This window comes from Bicyclus anynana, chromosome 7 (assembly GCF_947172395.1).
Source record: "Bicyclus anynana chromosome 7, ilBicAnyn1.1, whole genome shotgun sequence".
In the NCBI taxonomy this organism is placed as follows: domain Eukaryota; kingdom Metazoa; phylum Arthropoda; class Insecta; order Lepidoptera; family Nymphalidae; genus Bicyclus; species Bicyclus anynana.
The window spans coordinates 10,566,519-10,588,232 of NC_069089.1; the positions used below are offsets into that span (position 1 = coordinate 10,566,519).

Here is a 21,714-nt window from a genome sequence, read left to right on the forward strand (position 1 = left end):
ACACGTGTAATTTTAACATAGACTAACAAACATATCGCTTAAACTATCCACATAATTAATTGTATCAAACCTTCAAGGTTTTTGACCAATTTGAAAAGTGCGGTAAAATTCATAATTTTTTTATATATATTATCGACGAAAACGATTATAACAATGAAACAGCGATTCTATGGAAACAGTTTTTATAAACACATTCGTTTATATTCATTTGATCGTGATCATAAACTTTTGTCAGAGGGGTAACGTCTAGTGAGGCAGGTACTGTTATTTGATGATCTAAGGTTCTGTGGCCATCAGCGCCATGGACAATAAAATTAAGATAGTTTTTGCCATTTTGCTGTATGTTTAATGACAACACAATTTTATATTATTTTTAATCTGTCATTGAATTTAACCCAGGCAATCTGTCATTCTAAAATTTCATTTTCTCTTAATTCGTCTGGCTTTTTAAAATTTAGAGATGGATCCAAGGTTAAAAACTTGTTAACAATATGTATTTTGTGAAATCTGTGATTTAATGAGTAGATAAGTTAAGAAAATCGGTGATCATCATGAGTGTTTTCAAGTCGGCTATGGGGTACTTCAGCTCTGGAGGTGCCAACGGTGGCAGTGATAATGATTTTGTTGGCCAATTCGTTGAAATAGGGAACATGAAACTGAGAGTGAAGAAAGTAATCGCCGAGGGTAAGTAGCTATAGTACACATACATAACACAATTTCTAAATTTTGGGCCTAAATATTTTTGATACATAATTTCTAATTTGTGATCGGGCTACTGCACTCGTTTTACAAACTGGGGGCGTCAAAAGTCATTGTCTTTGATTCTGATTCTTGTTTCCTTAAAATCCATGTAGTAAAAATGTATAGTGCATACTTACTAGATGGATTTCAATAACTAATCCTTATTAAATTAGTAATTGATCAACATCTGTTCTAGATAAGATAGATCAAAGGAACATTTTGTGTTGCTATATTCTTTAATTATCTGACTAAGGCTTTACTATAATCTAAGTAACTAGTATTTTGTCTATTTATCTTTTGCTTACCCAGTAGTCCAAACATGTGATCAAGCAACACATCTTGTAACAAGATATAGAAGTAGACAAATAATAAACAATATCAGCACAGCCAGAAATATTGCTGCCTTTCATTGTGTTGCGATGTAAGAAATGAGACGGGGCTACTGTACTGCCATTGGTTGACTTTTTCCCTATTTCTATTCATAACATATGTTGTTGGTTTTGAATCGCAAAATACCATTCATAGGTATGTATGTATACTTCTATGTGTCTATAGACAAATACATACACACCTATGTCTATATATTTTTTTTCTTGTTGAGTAAGTACCATTGGCTCCCTGTGGGACCACAACGACGGTACCAGGGGGGTTGTCTATATATTCTATTTGCCTAGTATTATATATGGCTGAGGTACAATATCGGTCTGCACGTGGGAGGGGGAGGGGTTATGGAGGGGAGTAAGGGGGTGTCACCCACGCCCCGTTCCTATCAATCCCACCATTACAAAATTATGAATTTGTTTTTATTTTCTCTATTTTGATTGGTTACCTGGAATAGATAGCTCAATAGTGATTTATTTTTCATTTTTGTTGTACAATAAAGTATATTTCATCAATTCATTCTTCAGTCAAGTTCCATGAGCTTTTGTAGTTGTGTGTGCTTATAATTTACACTAAAGCTTTTATTACACTTGTGGATACTGCAACTATCTGCAACTTTGTCCATGCAAAATTCTGTTTTTTACATATACAGCAATACAACATTGTCAAGGTTACAATGTCTTTTTCTTAGAAGGACTTGCCTGATTTAAGTTCTTTTTGGAATTTTTTTATTGTTTGATATAATATAGAGTTGCTTTATAAAGAAGACAATAAGAAAAAAAATAATTTTACACAGGAATTGGTAATTTGACAGTACTTGGCAAATCAAATACCAGTGTCTAGTGTAATAAATAAAAAATATAAATCTAGTAGTAGTAGATAGCTACCACATCTACAAAAAAAGAGATGAATTAAGTACTTAAGCCAAACTCAATTTAGGATGTTTATCAACAAACAAATTGAAAATGAAGCTAATTTGTTTGTTGATAAACATTTTACATATGCACTCTGAAACTTGCTCTGATTGCTTAGCCATTAGTCCACACTGAGGCTAGAAAATGAATTATTTGTGTACTGTGCTAAGCTATACCTTTTGTGGTTTTACATCATTCAGCTGTACAATACCTGTAGTAAGTCTAAAACTGGGCATGTCTAAAGAGTCCTAAACAACATTCTATGGACAAGAACTCCCTCGCTTACATGTAATCAATCAGTATCCAGATCTGATAATAATTTGTAAGGAGGCCAGCAAATTTTGCAAAACTATAAGCATTGAGCCCTTTTAAACCCCAATCATAGTTGTCTTTTGACAAGTTTATTAATAAGTACCATAATAAAGTGCCTACAGACAGCTTGTTCAAAATTAACTATTGATGATGAAAACTGCCATTAACTTATTGCAGATGTTACATAATCATATCAACTACATGTGTATTGTAATTGCTAATAGCAACTTACTTCAATTAGACCAATAGTGGTCTAACTAGTCACCAACTATATTGAGTTTTGTTTGTTTGTTGTGGAAAAGTTGATTTTCTAAAAAACCTTGATAACAATGATCTCTCTATGACCTTTGTAATGATGATAATATGACATGTATTTGGGTGTACCTTGTATTGTTATCACAATTGGTGGTTCATTTGTCCTTCAAAGACATAACCTATGTAAACATCTTTTTAACATGTTTATTATTTCAGGTGGTTTTGCATTTGTATTTGTTGCTCAAGATGTATCGTCAGGGGCAGAGTATGCCTTGAAAAGGCTAATGGCTGCAGATGAACAGGCTAATAAAAATATTATACAAGAAATTAGTATATTAAAGAAACTATCTGGGCATCCTAACATAATTAAATATATAGCTGCTTCGTTTATTGACAAATCAAAGACCAGCCATGGGATGGGGGAGTATTTACTATTAACAGACCTATGTAGCGGTGGCAGCTTGATGGAGGCGTTGCAAAATAGAGGGCAGGCATTCCCTCTTCCCACAATCCTTAGGGTATTCTACCAAACATGTAAAGCAGTCCAACATATGCACGCGCAAGTGCCTCCTATAGCACATCGTGATCTCAAATTAGAAAATTTCTTAATATCAAATGAAGGTATGTTTATAGATAGAACTTTATTGTTGTTTAGTAAAATGCTTTACTCTCTGGATCATGGTTTTTGGGAACATAAATGCCATGTTGATTAAAAACTGAGTGCTCTTATAAGACATTTAACTCAAATTATTTGATGCTCTATACCAGGCATCAAAAGTGCTAAACCTTGTTTGGAAGTTGACTCTATCCAAAGGGAAATGACTTAATAAAGAACCTGAAAGGCACATGAACATTTTTTATTTTGTTATTTAATTAGATAGTTTATTTTATCATTCAATTTTTTTAAAATATTATGATTGAATAATAAAAAAGTTGTATGTATGATTTTGATTATAAACATTTCAGGCACAATTAAGTTGTGTGATTTTGGATCGGCTACAACTGATGTGTTTGCTCCTAATCCTTCTTGGAGTGCAAATCAAAGAAATATGTTGGAAGAAAATGTAAGATTTTTTTAATTTATCATTTATAGTATCTTGATTAGTTATATTATAAAATTTGATCAAAAGATATATTTGAAGTATTATAAAATGAAATCATTACAAGTCTTCACCTGGGTACCAAAATTTAACTTCTAATGTAAAATGCCATAAACATGACATCTGATTTTCTTTTTTGTAAAATCTTACTTTCTGGATCAAGTTAGAAGTATTGAGCCTGATCTTCTTCTTACTTCTGGGCCGTTTCCGCACTTGGCCATGTAATTGGCTGTTATACGTGGGTCTTTCGGTGTAGGTTCCAGCTGGATTCACTCCATCCAGCCGAGCTCGCTCCAGAAGCATAGCAGGCCGCCCAGGTCGCCGATAGCCTCATGGAGTATCGCTGAGGAACCAATGTTGGTTGCTCGTTGTTCCATTACCTCTCTGCAACTGAGTTTAACGTGTAGCGGCGTCTCGTTTTCCTCCATGCAGGCTCTGCACAGAGGACTGTCAGTCATACCAAGAATTGAAAGGTGTTTGAATAGCGGGCAGTGACCTGTTATAAGACCAACTACTGTTCTCTACTTATCTCTTATGGTTTAAAAGCTACTAAAACTGGAACATACTCATAATATATAATAATAATAAATATACTTAAACAATACACATCACTATCTAGCCCCAAAGTAAGCATACAGAGTAGCTTGTGTTATGGGTGCTAAGATAGTTGATATTATAATATTAATATACGTTTATATACTACATATAAATAGTTATATAATGTATAAATATACACAGACACTGGAAAACACCCATGCTCATCACACAAATATTTTCCAGTTGTGGAAATCGAACCCACGGTATTATTACTCATAGTATTATCTTTATTTATCCTTCCTAGGAAACCAATGCTTTTGAAAAATTCATTTTGTAATATTATGATCTATATTAATGGTAGTGTTATTTCTCTTGAAACAGCACAAATGCAGGTCTACTAAAGCTTTGTGTCCATTGACACATATTTAATTACTTTGACCCTTTTTGAACTGTTGTGGTTTTAACTATTTCAAGTATTTACTAACTCAGTGGTACCCACTATATAATGTTATTTATAAGCATAAAATTCCATAAAGTAAAGTATTGGATATGTATGGCATAACATATCAACATGGCATACTGAAGATTAGTAATTACATGGGGTGGATTTCAAACAGCAAGTCTGCCATCTTGGGGAGGCCGCCATATTGGATTTGTAATGACGTTCCTCAGATAGTCATGTATTGTCATTAAAACTCTGAGCGACAGCAAAATTTCATTCAAATTGAAGACCGGGAAGTGGGTCAAATTAAGATTGCAAGATTTTCTTACATACATAGTTACAAGTGAAGCTAATAAAATCGTGTTAAAATCTCTTCTCTAATCTTCGTCAAGTTTATGAGGATGACTATTTATGTACCTAATTATGTAACACTTTTTGTATTTTGTACAATAAAAAAAAAAAATCTAACAATCCTACAAATGCATTGTGCAATCAGTTTAATACATTATTTGTAAATAATGACGTATTTTGCAGTTGGCTCAATTCACTACACCAATGTATAGAGCCCCTGAGATGCTAGATACTTGGGACAATCATAAAATAGACCATGAAGTGGATATTTGGGCCTTAGGATGTATATTATACACATTGTGCTATATGCAACATCCTTTTGAAGACTCTGCAAAGTTGGCCATACTGAACGGAAATTATAATCTTAACCCCAATGATCAACGCTATAAATGTTTCCATGAAATTATAAGTAAGTATTCCTCCATACTTGTTATTGATTTTTATTATTAATCTTGTAAATTGCATCAACAAATATGTGTTCATAGACATTTACTTAGACTATGCTCTTTCATTCAATAGTATGTAAATAACATTTTGTGTCCTTTTCTTATTAGGTTGTATTTTTTAATTGTAAGATTGTTACTTCGATGTACTCATAGATGTTTAAAAGAAAATAAAGACCTGAAGAAGACTGGTCCTGACCTGGTCTGGTACATTCATAGATTGTTTTTGGTTTTTAATAAAATCTAAATTGTATCTTTATATTGAGTACAAAGCAATCTAAAATGTAGCATATTCTGGCTAGTTAAAAAACTATTTAATTAGGAACTATGACTTGGCAAATTCGTTATTAACACTCCCGATGGTCTGCGCGGCCCGGGGTCATGTAGCGATGAATGAAAAACCCACGACTGATGTACCTCACTTCCCCGCTTCTTTCCCCCCGTCGCCCGCATATCATCAACAAACTTGCCGAGGTATAGGCAAAGCATGTTATGACATGCAAATTGCTGATATATGCTTGTATTGTTGGAATAAAGTCTTTTTATTCAGCTTACAGTAATGGATTTAGTTCAACAAAAGCAATTAGGCAACCAGGCAGTTAAAAAGTATTAGACAGTAGCGTGAGAAGTTAAACTCTCTTATCTATGGATATGTAACCTAACTTAACCCAACCATTATGGATACGGGAGTTCCAAAAGAGGCCTGAAGAAGGTTTCAGTTCAAAAATTGAAACTTGGTAATAGTCAGGTGGTTGTCCACAGGTGGTTGCCTGACAGTGAACCCGGAGGTGCGGCTGCCGATCAGCAGCGTGCTGGAGCGGCTGGCGGCGATAGCTGAGTCCAACAACATCAATCTCAAGCAACCACTCAAATTTGAGCGTAAAAAAGTTGAACAATCTGTGGCCACTAGCTCGCCAGGTAATAAGAAGTCAAGTAAATATTACACTACCATATCGTAACGCGCCGCGGCCCATCGGTACTTGTGATAAACGAATTGTCCCAAAATAGGCTAGTTGACACTCTTTTTTTTTTTAATGGACTTATATAGTTCATTATCGTTCTACTAGACTAAAAAAATATTTTTATATTTTTTTGAGACGTGATTACATGAAAATATTTGTTTTTAAATATGTTTTTGACAATACGAGCCAAAACGCCTGTCGGCCATGACAGTCTGTATTTCAACTGTTTCATGACGTCACTACAATAAGTCGCATATAAATGGAGCGTTTGACAAAAATATTAGTTAATAATTAGTTCGACGTTTAGTACATCAAGGGTGTTAGTGACGTCACAAAATGGACGACAGCGTTTTTGACGTTTGGAAAATTTGAAAAAATACGTGATATTTAAAAAGAAATCCTTAAGTTTTATTAATTGATATCGATCCTTATTCCATGTACTACACGAAATTAATACTGTTTATATTAAATTTGATATGAGTCAACTACCCTATTATTTGCAGCTCCCCACACCCGACTGGTCCATAGTTATGTTCTGTTGCGTTTACGACTCGAGCTAAAAATGGTCAAGCATTTTTTGACTTTTTACACTCAAATTTTTTTTTTTATTTTTTCTCATGAGATTTGTTTGGATTGAGTTTACATAAATAATTGTACAGTGTCTTTACGTTATAAATATCGTTTGCGAACAAAACGAACATCACCAAAGGTAAGAAATTATGTATTGGATACATTTTGGCCAATTGAGAAGGTAGTATAGCATTTATTTGACTTTCACATTTTTTTACTTACTATATAAATTTTAGCGGATTTTGTTTTTGTATAGGAACATACATAGCTTGAACGGCGCTACTTGCTCTTTGCGGTCTGACTAAATTAAAAAAATCATTAAAACAAATTGCAATGATTTTTAAAAGAAATATTTATAATAATTGATTATTTATTCGATTTGAATCGAAGTTATGTGACTTTTAATTATTTAATATATAGCTTATGAAACTTTTCTATGACCAAAAAAGATAGTACACATTTCAGAAGTGTGTACGATTATTAGGTTTAGGTTATAATATGCTAGATAATTATTGCACTATTTTTTATCAATCAAACATTTGTAAACATTCCCGTAGGTTGTAAGATATTATATTTTCACATCATTTATTATTAAATTCCCTAATTTATATCATTAAATATACCTACTTTATTTTATAATGTTATGTTCAGGTGGTTGCTGGAAATATTTTGTTTGGCTTTAAAATAAGGTCAAAAATCTAAATGCATCCAATTAGACCATTTTATTCTTAATTTATAATTAAAGTAATTTTTGTTTTTTGAATTCAAGAAAAAATATAGTATTTTTTCTAAATATCCATCACCATAGGTTCATTTTTCGCAACTAACAACCTGGGAAGCAAAACATTAGGAAAGTGCACTAACATTAGGTGGCTTTGTAATCTACACTGTTAAGTGTTTGTAAATTTGCTCTGTCTCACATTCTATTCGTGTATTACTAGTCGAGGGTAAAATAATAATTATCATTATAAGCTTACTGATTGTACAAAACAAAAATATAAATCATGGATTTATGCAGACAATATAAAAATTATAAATATTACATTTAGAAAATGGATATGTATATGGGAAGCATATATGTGTAGTTTTAATAATCTGTCGCCGTACTTCAATTGCTTATGCGATTATCGGGCTATAAAATGTCTGTCGATGTGTAATTAGGTTGCCAGACGCATTTCGCAACTCATTTTTGTTTTTTTTTTAATATCATTGTAAGGTAAAGGGAAATAAACTGATATAACATTATCATAATTGGTTTGTTTTTATTTATGAGACAGTTCGTCGAGTAATGTAAGAGGAATACTTTGAATGGATTTCACGGAAGACTTGAGGGTAACTTTGAAATTTAATCTTGCATTTTGTACTAACAATTCAGGTAATAAATTGATGCTTACTAATTTCACAGTACATAACATTACTAACGTTCACTAGATATGTTATGGGCAAGAAATACAATTCCTAAAGATACAACAATCTGTGTGTCTACTACATTCAAATATATTGTACTTTATTGAACAAGACTGTAGGTATGCTTCAGGAACTAGTTCTATCTTGCCTATGATAATATTAATTTTATCAAATATTTTTTTCATATTTATACTATGTTATGTAAATAATAAGTAAATAGATTTTTATTCCTGTGAATAAAAGCAACAAACAAGTTCTAGAAAGTAAAGATATACTCCAACAAGTAGGTACTAGATAGTGAGGATAATGTACTAATAAAATTATAGTAAATTATTTTTCCTAGCACCTCAACACACTCTGCGTACGATACTTGAGAAAGATCGCAGAATACCATTGGTTATTTGTATGATCTGTCTAAAGCATTTGATTGCGTCACTCACGAAAACTGGTAAAGTTGAGCCATTAATTAATTTCATTGCCCTAGTGAAAGGATTTAATAGATGCTCATATTCATAAACAACATTAAATCAGAAGCTCAACTATTTAAAATGGGTGTCTCACTGGGTTTAATCTTAGCTCCATTTCTCTTTTTAGTCTGGATATATTAATCATCGGCCAAGTAATATCAGCAGTACTTGCGATATTGTACTGTTTGCATTTTTAGAGAAATTGCTGATAACACTTATTTTTAAAACAGATATAAATAAATGTAACTTTGATAATATCAATTGAGATATATACCTAGCTAGGCAATCGCACTGATTCTCAGATACTAATTTAAGTAATCCTGAATGCCAAAAAGAAACTAAATTTTTATACTTTTTATAACCTATTGTAAAGAAAGTCATTGAAGAACAAAAACAAGATATAATAATAACTGGAGAAGTTCTAAAAAAGGAAACCGCTAGTTTTTCTGGTGTGGTGTGACCTTTGATTATACTTATCTTACCTTAGTATACTTCAGTTGAAACACCAGTAGGCAAACCGATTTCCTGAGGTAGAATAACTGTAACCCTACACCCTGTTACATTTTTAAAACATGGATATACGAGTAAAGTGGAAGTACGAGGTGTTGTCATACACTTCCGATACAACGTACTCGTACTACGTCAAAATGTTACGTAGGTAGGTAGGTACTATTTGTCTAATGAGATTTCAGATTTTCTTAGTATGGATAAGGCTTGATATAACGACTTTATTTTTAGTATCGACTACGACCTCAATCGCATCGAGTTATGGTTTTCCTATTGAAATTAAAGTTTTTCTGAAACAAAGCTATCCGATATGTGGATTGATCTATTCTAGAAAAACGTAAAAAATCACGCCGTGTTGTTGCAATATTCCTGCGTATAAAAGACACTATCCACATTTCCACTTTTGTAGTTATACTTTTATGAAGTTTGCTGTAAAGTCTTTCATTGTTCTAGAATGCTAGAAAATTTCGGTGACATACATATTACATAATACACAGAACATACGAATTAATCGTATGCCATCCTAAGATTGTGAATACCGTTAGATTACGAACTGAAGAAAAATTGTTAAACGTACAGTACATGTACAGTTAAATCTTTTATTTATCGAATAATTATAATTTATACAAAAGGAATATCTCAACTTAACAACAGAGACCTCTCAGTGGTAATAAGGGGTAGAGATAACTTTAACCTAACAGTTTATAATTTTCTGTCACTTTATAATCTAACGATGTTCATAATACTGTGATATACACGATAGCTCTTGCTCATTCATCTCTAGACTTTGAGATCGGTCGGGTATTAAACCAAACTAAAGTATATATAAGTTTGGCAATATTTATTTCATTATTCCTTCAAATGCATAGTCCACCATCTTTCTGTTTTTCTGTCTCTGCATCTGAAAATCTGACATAAAGTAAGTCCAACGTCCAACTTTTACTAATATAAAGGCGATCTTCAAGAAAATCGTCAGACACCGATTATGTCACATGTCTGATGATTTTCTTTTATGTTTACAATGGAAAATAACAACACAAACAGGCAATTCGGATATCAATTTTCTTACACTATACTTATCTGCACTATAAAACCATTTTCATTTACAAGTAGTAGGTCCTTAACACTTGCGATCAAGGCTTTGAGCACTGAATATATATTATTATCTTATCGTACGCCTATTAGAAAATATCTTTTTATATTTTCCTATATTTCTATAATGTAATGGTGATGGTAATTGGTACAGTAGGTATATAATATTTATATGGTTGTATATTGCTTAAATGTATTTAACAATCAGGCACTAGACTATCCCGAGCACGATTACGATGTGTTTTCAGGTGAATTGATAATTTTAATAGTTTCCTTGCACGTATCTTGTTTTTTATCTAATCAATAAAGTAGGTAGGTCTCATTAAATAGATAAGTTTGTGTAATAGGTAGGCGTTTGCTAATAAGAGTCTTATATCTGACACGTTATTAATATTATAGGTTCTCGTATTGTAGTAAAGATCCGTTGAAGCAACTCTTCATATCCCGTATAGCTAATTCTTTTCATGTATGATTTGCATGTAATTTTCATATTAGTCTAAGCTTTTCTATGTTCTGTTAGAATGAGCTACATCATTGCATGTTTGTGTATTTAATCCACAAGTCTCATGCCTTTACATTACTAAATTACTATACAATTATATAAATAATGAATTTTGTATGCGCTCTATGAATAAATCACAAAGCACTATCAAAATGCGCGTATAATTTTTTCATCAAATTGAACTTTTCCAAATTACTTACCAAAGATTTTTCCAAACCAAATCCCGGAAAGGAAAACATAACCAGTGATTGATTCTTGATTAAAAATAAAATTACTTGAGTCGATTAATATTAATCTAAAGGCACGTGACTTGTAGAATAATGCCTTGACTTATCGTCATACATATCACGTTTTCTTTTCATTTTAGGTGTTTTCAACTTTTTCGGGTGCCCGATTGTTTTCTCGTTTAAATGACCCGCGGCGCATGATCCTTGGACACCACTCGCATCTTGAAAGCTTGCTAGACATAATGGATATGCTCGCAATGATGAGTATTGTTTTTATTTATTAGAATTTATTTATATACGCTGTTTTACCGCGCTGTCTTCACGCTGTATGTGCCAAAGACCATTAACATTTATATACATTTCTATTAGACACTAAAATTGTATAATTATCACCAGCACACGATTAAGCATCCTGTATGTTGTTGATTCCGGCTATATTTATATATTTATAAAATTTCCATATACACAAACAACACAAATTACAAAACAAAAGACCTAAATCACATCTATTAGCACTGAACATTTCACTTGATAAATGTGATTCAAGTCTAAATCTCTTCATAAACAATGTTGTTGAAATATACATATTTAGAAGCTATCAAAGCGCTTGAATGTTCTGCGTTTGAAATTTGATATATTCGCGTGTTTTGTATCACATTAAATCGTTTAAGGCATAATTTCGTTGGTCCGCTAGTAACGCTGGATCCGATTTTGCTAGATTGTTTTGACATCGATTCCATACTTATGTCCAATAGGTTTTTTGCCTTAGCTTGAGCTTACTTGTTGAGTTTATCGCGATAATCTTCAGATTTGATGTCCCATAAAAAATCTCCTGACTATACAATCGAGTGATTTTTTCATTAGCATGCATACCGAATTAAATGCACTGTTTAGGTTAGAAAGATCACCGATTTCTTACGTGATGACTTCAAACCTCGGTCACGGCGTCAGGACTGACATATTCAGTCTACAAACAACCTCGGCCCAAATGTCAGAGTCGTTTCTCCTTGCATTTTTTATCTTGTCCTCAGGCGTTACACTGCCAGGGCTTCCCTGCTCCCCCACCGTCCATTCTAAGGTCCCATTAAGGATGCGTTTACAGTAACTCAAACAAAAAAAGAATTAGAAATATCTAACGTACCTACTAAACGTAAAATTAATATTCCACCAATACAAAAACGATCCAGTACGATTGAATTTGCAAATGAATTAAATGCTGGGATCAATGAAAGTTATTAATACGTCTACTAAACTATTTTTTCATGTGAAATACTTTGTAACAGACCTGAATTTACGCCAAAACATGCATACAGGATACACGAAAACGAATAATCGAGTTAATTTATTAGTGTGACATTCACAAAAGAGGACAAAACAACCAATTATTTGGGTACTATTTTCGGAATAATTGTATCATACAATATGTCATGCAATTATCTTATAACACGGACTATATTTTTTTACATCCACAGTCTTTTATGTTGATTTGGTATCTTTTAACGTTTGGCTTATCGTGTTGTGATATTTTGTTTAAGCGGTATTAATAGTTAAACTATTAAAAAAATGTTTTTTTTTTGTTTTCTTTGTTGACGTTTACTTGTAGTAGTAAATTACATCTAGATTTTACTTGTAATTCCATTACTTTACATTATTAAGTTTTACTACTTAGACTATAATTAAAAGATTATATTATTAGACTAACATACTCAAAAAAATCAACATTCCTTGAAAAAGACAAAAAAAATCTACATTAGACTTAATTTTCATCTAAGTATTTTTATAATTAAAAAATCAAGTATTCCTATTGTATTGTATGTTTTTAAACATAGCTGCCAAATATTTTAAAAATTAATTGTTTTAAAATTAGGTAGATATATCATTAGTTTGTCTCATTTCGACATCATGGATTAGTGTTATAAAACATATAAAGGACCTTTGTTTATCTAATTAATAACTGGTACTTATTTGACATTATTAGGTATATTATAATTTACGAAACTGTCTAAATTGTCCATAAAAAATGTTAAATTTCGAATCCTTATAATTTTCGTTAGAATGGTACATATTAGCAATTCACTTCCATAATTATCTAAGTAATCAGTATAAATAGTATTATTTTATTTACTTCTCAAATAGTATACCTACGTATAATATATAAACTCAGGTACAAATATGTTTTACTCCAATGACACTTTTTCCTCTAAAGGTTTTTAAAAATTTCGTAGGGGCAACACCTTGAGAGGATACAAATATGATGAAATGAAATCACTAACAATTTCAATGAAATTTTTTGTCGTTACCGTTTGCAATGCATTCTTCAATTTCTTAATTTTCTTAGATACTAATTGATTATGAAACACGGCTAGAACTCACGTGATATAAGGTTGGAGTACGCTCGACTAGTTTGGAACCCGTACGGGACCCTAGTCATGAGCTGCATCATCTTTAGTGAATTCTATTATAATTTTCTACTAAAATTTCTATTATAATTAAACTACGTTTGACGTTATTTTCAATAGAGAATTCATAAAACAAACCTTAACCGCTGGATTAACGTAACCGACAAAAACCAAATTTTTCAGAAGATTGTACATCATATATGTACATTGAAACATAACATAGAATTAGGAATTTGATCGTTTTATTACAACAATTTTGCTGTCTTAATCCAAAGAATTTTATTACGTTTTTGCGATTTCGCTTACGATAAAAAATTACGTTTTTTTTTCTTTACTTTAATGCTATATTACTTAATAATATTCCTTATTAACTAATGTCGCTTGCGCTACAAAATATCTATATACAAAATATATCTTACAACTACGAAAAAGGTGTTACCTACTGTCGGTTACATAATAATTTTACTAACGACAAACTAAGCAGTTGGTATCGACCCATTTTACCTTTCCCCCTAAAATTGTTATCGTTAGTCATACTAATTTTAAATTTCACCCTTTGAAAATGTTACTTGTAATAAAATTTACACTTACGATAAAAGTGTCACTTGCTATAATTTGACGGTCATATGTCGATTTGTACCTACCGCTAGTGCTGCACCAAGCGGATTTTTTTTTAACTTAGAGGAAAAAGGCTTATTACACTAATTTGGCATTAGACTAATATGTTAGACTTTTAGTTACCGTAGTGCTTTGTGATTAATTTTATTATTTAAACTAAGTGTTTTTAAGTTTAATCGAGGCCTATTACGCATTTACAAACAGAAATGGCAACTGATAATTATTTTAATTGCTAATTATATGACCTATCTACTCGTATAATGATTGACTACTTAAAGTAACCTAGGTTTACCATTAATTACGTCTTCTTTTCTTATACGCACGGCGAGGGTTTGAAATGCCCTTCCCAGGTCTGTGTTTTATGATTCTTAATGGGTATATTTGAAACAATACTAAATAGGCATCTTCTAGGCAAACATGTCCTATCTTAGACAATATCTACACTTACCATCAAGTGGAATCTGAGTGAGAGAGTAAGTTTAACAAAGCGATAATACTAAATTCGCTTAATCGTGTTAAATCGTTTAATAATTATATACATTTGTTGATTCCTTTAAGGGGTGATAGTAGAGATCATGCTGCAATCGTGAGTTCAAAACTGTAAACAGAATGCGATCCTCGAATTAATTAATATAACCCAAACTAACCTTTTGTTACGGAAGATTTAAAGATTTATAAAGGTTGTGAATTACAAAACTGTTATTTTTAAAGTATCTTCACAATTTGGGCAGCTTTTACAAATAATACATAATTTTTGAGTGCAATATTAAAACTTTTGTAAGGTTAAAATGTATTGATTTTTAACAAGCATAGTGAATTTTCACATGAAATGCTAATTTTACGTTTATTTATATAGGTATACATATGCTGTTTGATAATAGTCTAAATATTATATATGACTTTTGTAAACTACTCATATGCAATATGTAAAACTCATATGTAATGTTTATTTGTGCATTGAATTATATCCAATGTCCCTGAATCATTCAAGTATTCCTCTACAAACTAAGGCATTAACAATGTTATTTCTATTCTAAGTATTTTTATAATTCTATAGAATTATTGTTTACACAATTTAGGATAGACTTGTCGTGCATATTTTATCTTTTTTTTTTCTCTCCATATGTCATTAAAACTTATATTAACATTCCACTTGAAGTTTACCTTAATAAAATGTACTCATGTTTATTTTATTCCAATGATTGATTTTTTTTATAAACCTTAAAATCGATTTCTGAAGGCTATTGATATATTTACTAAAATAAAAATAATAGTTTAATAGGAATTGTCTATGGAGATATTTATAGTAGGTATTTAACTATGTATATGAGCTATTTTCGTAACAAACAGTTGTATGCAATAACCAATTAATGAACTATTTGTGAAATTTATAATATTATACATAATATATTTCATGATTCATCACAAATTCTAGGCCTTAATTTAATACTTGTTAATGTATTACTTATAGACAAGCAATATTTTTGTTACTACTAGTAAATAAGTTACAAACTTGTATAATATTATACTATTTAATTTTAGAAATAAATATAGAATTAAAAGACAAGTCGTTTCTTTTTGTTGGAATTTGTTCATGCAAGTTTGATTCGTACCCAATTTACAATTTTCGATTAAGGTAATTTTTTTTCAAATTATTGAATTTTTAAAATAGCCGAACTTTTTAACTTCTTGGTAATTTAAAAAATAATAATTTGTTCAAAAAAGGAAGCCTGTATACACAAAGCATCATAATATTTATACGTAACGAAGTAATTTATTAAATAACGTTAGTCCAAATAACCACCTCTAAATATAAAATGAGAGTTACAGTGGGATTCATAGACGTTGTGGGGGCGCCCCCAGGGGATCGTTCACCCGCTGAGTGTCGAATTTAAACTCTCTGTTTGAGGATTCGACAATCAGCGGGTGAATGGTCCCCTGGGGGTGGCCAGCTGGAAATAATGTCGTCGCAAAACATAGTAGGTAAAAGCGTGATAATATCAACACCGGGCCAAATAAGTTTGGCACTACATGATATATTTTGTAGTCTGACCAGAAATGTAAAAAAATCATATTTGGGGGCGCCACAATTTTTTTTAAAGTTTGTGCTTAGACTGCTAATGAAGAAATTAGGCCCTTTTTTCCCACAACATAGCAAGATTTTTTATCTTTCTGCTCAGACAATAATATAAATAAAAGTGCCTATTCAGTTGTATACAAATCTTGATATTGTAGAACTGCATATTCAAAAATAATTTATTATTTGATTTGAAAATATCATTGTTATTCGGAGTCGTAGTGAAAAGATTAGGTATAGGATATTTTGTAAGTTTTAGAAGACTAAGAAACTGCATAATTGAGTCCTCGACTGCGTGATGCAGGGTCATGATAAAAGGTAGCGAGAAAGATTCAGGCGGCAACTCAAGCATGTTAACGCTAATGAAGAATGTGCATTTTTCAAACCACTTCTAGTTCAAGATTATGTACCAGTTGTGATAATGCACCTCATGTATGCAATGCTGTATTAAAACTAGATTCTCTGGCGTGCACAATGCCTTCTCTCTCGCTGCTTGTCGTCATACCACCTCTCGGCCTCAAATACACTATTCGCTTCGACGTTTTCACGAAGTCCTCAATTGAGCGGATTATTGTAACGAGGCGCTTTGTCTTCCTACCTCGGATCGCTTCGAGTCTTTTGACTCGGTCAAAAATTCAACAATGATTCTAGTTGAGCGAGCCGAGGCGAGGTTGCACGCGAGAAGCGAAGTTTGTGCCTACATTTAGCGTATTCGATTAACCTCGATCAACTTCGAGGTAGTGTATTGGGGGTGTTTTACGCAGATGAGGACTCTGCCATATAGACTTGTGCATAGCTGAATAAGCACGATTGATATACATTTCTGGGTCGAGTGACGAATAATAGGGAATGTGCATGTAATCCGAACTAACACCAGATGTTTTTCTTTGTACTCGTGAATAGAATAGAAGTGTTATATAGCGCGCTAAAATGGTGACGTTTTGAATAATTATAATATGTATAATATTTTAAGTGTCTATTTTGCAGTAAATAATAATGTTTCCTTTTGTTATTTAACTTTAATCAAACATGCATATTCCGTATTAACTAAGTCATAATATGAAAACAATGCAATGTATCCTCCTTCGTGACGTCACATTTCAATGTGTAATCTTTGACGCACAAATCAAACATTATACACAAGTTTACAATATTGCTTTTATTCTCACACCATACAAGTTATAAATCCTACCCATATTTTTAGCTTATCGATTCCTAGTATTGACAATGTTTCGTTTATTTAGAGTGAATTAAGTATATTAGGAAGAAGTCATGAGCAAAAATCATGGCATGTATTATTTTTCTTTTTAATTAAATGTTTAATACGTGCGTCGTCGATAACACTACGCGATGTGGCGTCATTTGAGGAGTAGGTGCTTAAAGTCGGATTCAAATGTCGTGGTACATCAGTCCATGAGCCATGCCTTTAAAGTAGTGACAGATGCTGATTTCTCTAAACTACGTCACGTAGAACATATTTTATATATACCGGCAGTAATAGGCAACCGATGTTAGAGATCCTAGAAATACGCGATATGAAGCGAGGGGTACACTGATATTCGTGATATACTTGTACCTACATATATTAAGATGATCAGTGTATTCTCCTTCCTTCGTATATTTAATCAAGGCACTGTTCGACACCTTTGATGGCTAACGACATACGAATCCGACAGTTCAGTACTCAATGAGGTTAAGGTTTTACAAGGTGAGGCCTTTTATAATTCTGAACTTGACAACTATGGACAAGCTTAAAGGTTCACCTTTAGCGTACTAAAAAGTTTTTTTTTTATTTCAGCGAACAACGCGGTTCCAAATAACCAAGAGCCCACAAATCCTCGGCCGCCAGAGCCGACTCGACCCCCGCCACCCGCTCGGCCCCCCGCCGCACCGCATTACCACGCCCCTGTACAACAAGCTCCGCCCTCTTCTGGAGGTTTATTCTCTTCAATCAAAGATGGCGCTGGAAGTTTTTTGAAAAATTTAAAAGATACCTCGTCTAAAGTAATGCACACTGTCCAACAGTGAGTTTCTGATATTTTTCTTGGTCTAATAGTTGCCTTAATTTAGGGGACTGATATTAACAAAGTATTTCTTATATTTCAGGTCCATAGCCCGTGCTGATCTAGACATAAGCTATATAACAAGTCGCGTTATAGTGATGTCTTATCCATCTGAATTGTTGGAGAGTGCATATAAAACTAATCACATAGAAGATGTGAAGGTTCGTATAACACTTGACCATTTGTATGACAATACAATATAAATCTGAAGATACACTTTAATCGACACCATTTGAAACACCTATCTGTAATAATAACTTTCTTAACTTCCTAAAAATACTAATACTGCAGAGTTAATGACAGAAATTATAACCTAACACTTTTCCGGATAATGTTGTTGCCTCCCTAAAATTCTTATATAGCTAGAGTAAATAAAAATATATGAAACAATATCAAAATAGGGGTTTTCAAATCTCTAGTATAGTCACAGAATGCATAATAGTACATAGTATAGTTAATAAGGAAGTGAGGCTTATTATTAGTCACTAGAAACTCATTCACACACTGTAGTATGAAATAACAAAACATAGTCCATTTTACCTAATCTTCTGCAAAAATAAAATAATACTGAAATCTTTAAAGCAAAACAACACAAATTACTAATTACATAATAAACTTAATTAAAATTCTGGTAGCGTCAATAAGAAAGGTGAAAAATACTTTATGACCCATTAATATTATAAAACTTGGGCCCTCCATCTTGTCACGCTTAGATGCTCCCCTTCCCATTATCATATAACGCATTTTATGGATTACCCCCTTTATTCCTATAACAGATGTACCTAGAGAGCCACCACCCCGGCGGCAAGTACTGCGTGTACACGGTGCACGACGCGCGCGCTCGCTTCCCGCGCCGCCAGCTGGTCACCGACACGTCGCTGTGGCCCAGCGAGGAGCACCGTGCGCCATTGCTGGCACCTTACTACGCGTTGCTGCAGCACATGTACCAGTACTTGGGGAAAGACGACAAGTCCGCACTCGTCATCGCTTGCCAGGTGAACTTTGTGTACTCACTTGCTCGTCACCGACACGTCGCTGTGACCAAGCAAGAAGCAACGCGTGCCGCTGCTGGTGCCTTACTAAGCGCTCCTGCAACACATGTACTAACTACTTGGGGAAGGACGACAAGTCCGCACTCGTCATCGCTTGCCAGGTGAACTTGTACACACTCGCTCGTCACCGACACGTCGCTGGGGCCCAGCGAGGAGCACCGTGCGCTATTGCTGGCGCCTTACTACGTGCTCCTGCAACACATGTACTAGTACTTGGTGAAGGACGACAAGTCCGCACTCGTCATCGCTTGCCAGGTGAACTTTGTGTACACACTCGCTCGTCACCGACACGTCGCTGTGGCCCAGCGAGGAGCACCGAACGCCGCTGCTGGCACCTTACTACGCGCTCCTGCAGCACATGTACTAGTACTTGGGGAAAGACATAACAAAATGAATAATGGATCAGACTAATAACGGAATGGTATCCGAGATACAACAAAAGAACTAAAAGATGGGAGGACGGGATCAGGAATATAGCGGATTCAACATGGACTCTTACTACAAAAGACAGGTCAGAGTATAAATCTTTAGAGAAGGTCTTTGTAGGAAGACAAGCTGAACCAAAATAATGACCGTTTGCCGATATTTGACATGGGCAAATTAAAATGTAATCTAGATGTAAAAGCAACCAAAACAATAAACGCTGCTTTATTATCATTTATTTCAATCATTGCAGAGATACTAGACAAGTTTTCAACTTGCCTTAAATACCTCCAACAAAGTCAAACAGATCTCGAATCATACATATACGTAAGCGTCAACCAAGCGTCGCCTAGTCGACGCCTCATTGATAGACAGACGATACAGTTACGATCCCTTTCCGAGTCGATATGTGTGCTATAATTTTAAATCGACCGAAGCGCGCTTATTTTTCGATGTAACTTTTTTGTTTGTGAACAGATTTTAATTAAACAAACATTTGTTAGTATAAAGCTTGCCATAATACATCACTGAAAACTGCAATGAAATGGGTTTATATATTATATTTATATACCCACAGATTAAAGAATTTTCAAGGAAAAAACTGTCAAGGAGACGACGTTTCTTTTTTTGTTTCATCGACCTCACCGCGCTGCTTGTAAAGACTTTCGTTCGGTCGTTCTGTATATCTAGAAATTCGTCTGGTCTGCTATTAATTTAAATAATAATCACGTAACTATGAGTTGACGGACTAGTCGCAAATCAATCAGGTCTTTAATAACGAGTATTTCTGTTCACAGGACGGCAAGTCTCGATCGTGCATGTTACTGTGCGGTCTGTTGATGTATGCGAAGCTGGTGTCAGTGCCGGAAGACGCGCTGCAGATATTTGGCGTTAAGAGAGCGCCCATCAACATGCCGCCTAGTCAACTACGATACTTGTACTACCTTAGCAACATTATTAGGTATTCCTTAGTATCCAACTCTCCGATATTGTATGCCTGATTTATTATTATTACCTTGCTCTTCTACATACGAGTACATAATACATTATATGAGAACGCCTCATTCCCATAGATACACGTTCTTCCATAACTTCATTACATAACTCCCTTGCTTCTTTTAATCCTTCTCATCAATTGGCTGTTTTAGGGTCACTAGACCTGGGTTCAATTGAAAATCTCCTAGATTTGGTCCGGAAACTTTCGCTTTCTCCATCCAAAAATTCCATTCATCCTCACCCTTTTGTCAGTCTCCTTTCACTATTCTCTCTATGTACCCAACACATTTAATTAAAGCTTTCCTTTTACGATTTTAGTCACTATATTCTCTTTAAATACACTTTTTACCTTTTACATTCTGTCTTGGTAAAGGTTTTCATCGTTACTGTATATCTGAATTAATTATTACCTGTGCACATCAAAGTATTCTGTCTATCAGATGAATAATGATGATGATTTTATCATCAGATGATAAAAACGGGGACTGATGTCTAAGCGTTGTCTCCCAAACACGGGGTGTCACAACACCAACTTCCCAACTCTAGGCTGAAAATGTCTGAGAAGAAAAAAAAGGACTAAGGACTAACGAGACATATAATATTTAATTATGTCCTATTTATTGGTATTCATTTACACATTCATTCATATCACTTGTGGGATTTCCTAGTACTTTCACAGGTTTTGGTTTTTTAAATTAACTCAAGTTCTCAATATTTTCAGACCGGAGCCAATACTCCCACACTTTAGGCCTGTGTCATTAGTTTCTCTCACCGTACAACCTGTACCATTATTTACTAAAGCGAGGTATGTATTAAAACCTGACATTGTCATTATTTTTCATGTAAATTTGTTATTATTTTAACGTAACTTTGTGT

General features: G+C 33.4%; 1 protein-coding gene across 1 annotated transcript in view; it reads left to right on the forward strand.

Annotated features, from left to right (window-relative positions):
* The first annotated feature begins 370 nt into the window (after window positions 1-370).
* Window positions 371-21,714, forward strand: part of LOC112048589 (cyclin-G-associated kinase) — a 32,993-nt gene continuing 11,649 nt past the window's right edge. The window contains exons 1-10 of the mRNA XM_024086188.2: window positions 371-684; window positions 2,820-3,224; window positions 3,570-3,667; window positions 5,217-5,442; window positions 6,239-6,394; window positions 18,103-18,328; window positions 18,411-18,528; window positions 19,144-19,362; window positions 20,640-20,803; window positions 21,560-21,643. Coding sequence (XP_023941956.2) covers window positions 552-684; window positions 2,820-3,224; window positions 3,570-3,667; window positions 5,217-5,442; window positions 6,239-6,394; window positions 18,103-18,328; window positions 18,411-18,528; window positions 19,144-19,362; window positions 20,640-20,803; window positions 21,560-21,643 — 1,829 coding nt within the window. The 5' untranslated portion in view covers window positions 371-551. The remainder of the gene's footprint in view (window positions 685-2,819; window positions 3,225-3,569; window positions 3,668-5,216; window positions 5,443-6,238; window positions 6,395-18,102; window positions 18,329-18,410; window positions 18,529-19,143; window positions 19,363-20,639; window positions 20,804-21,559; window positions 21,644-21,714) is intronic.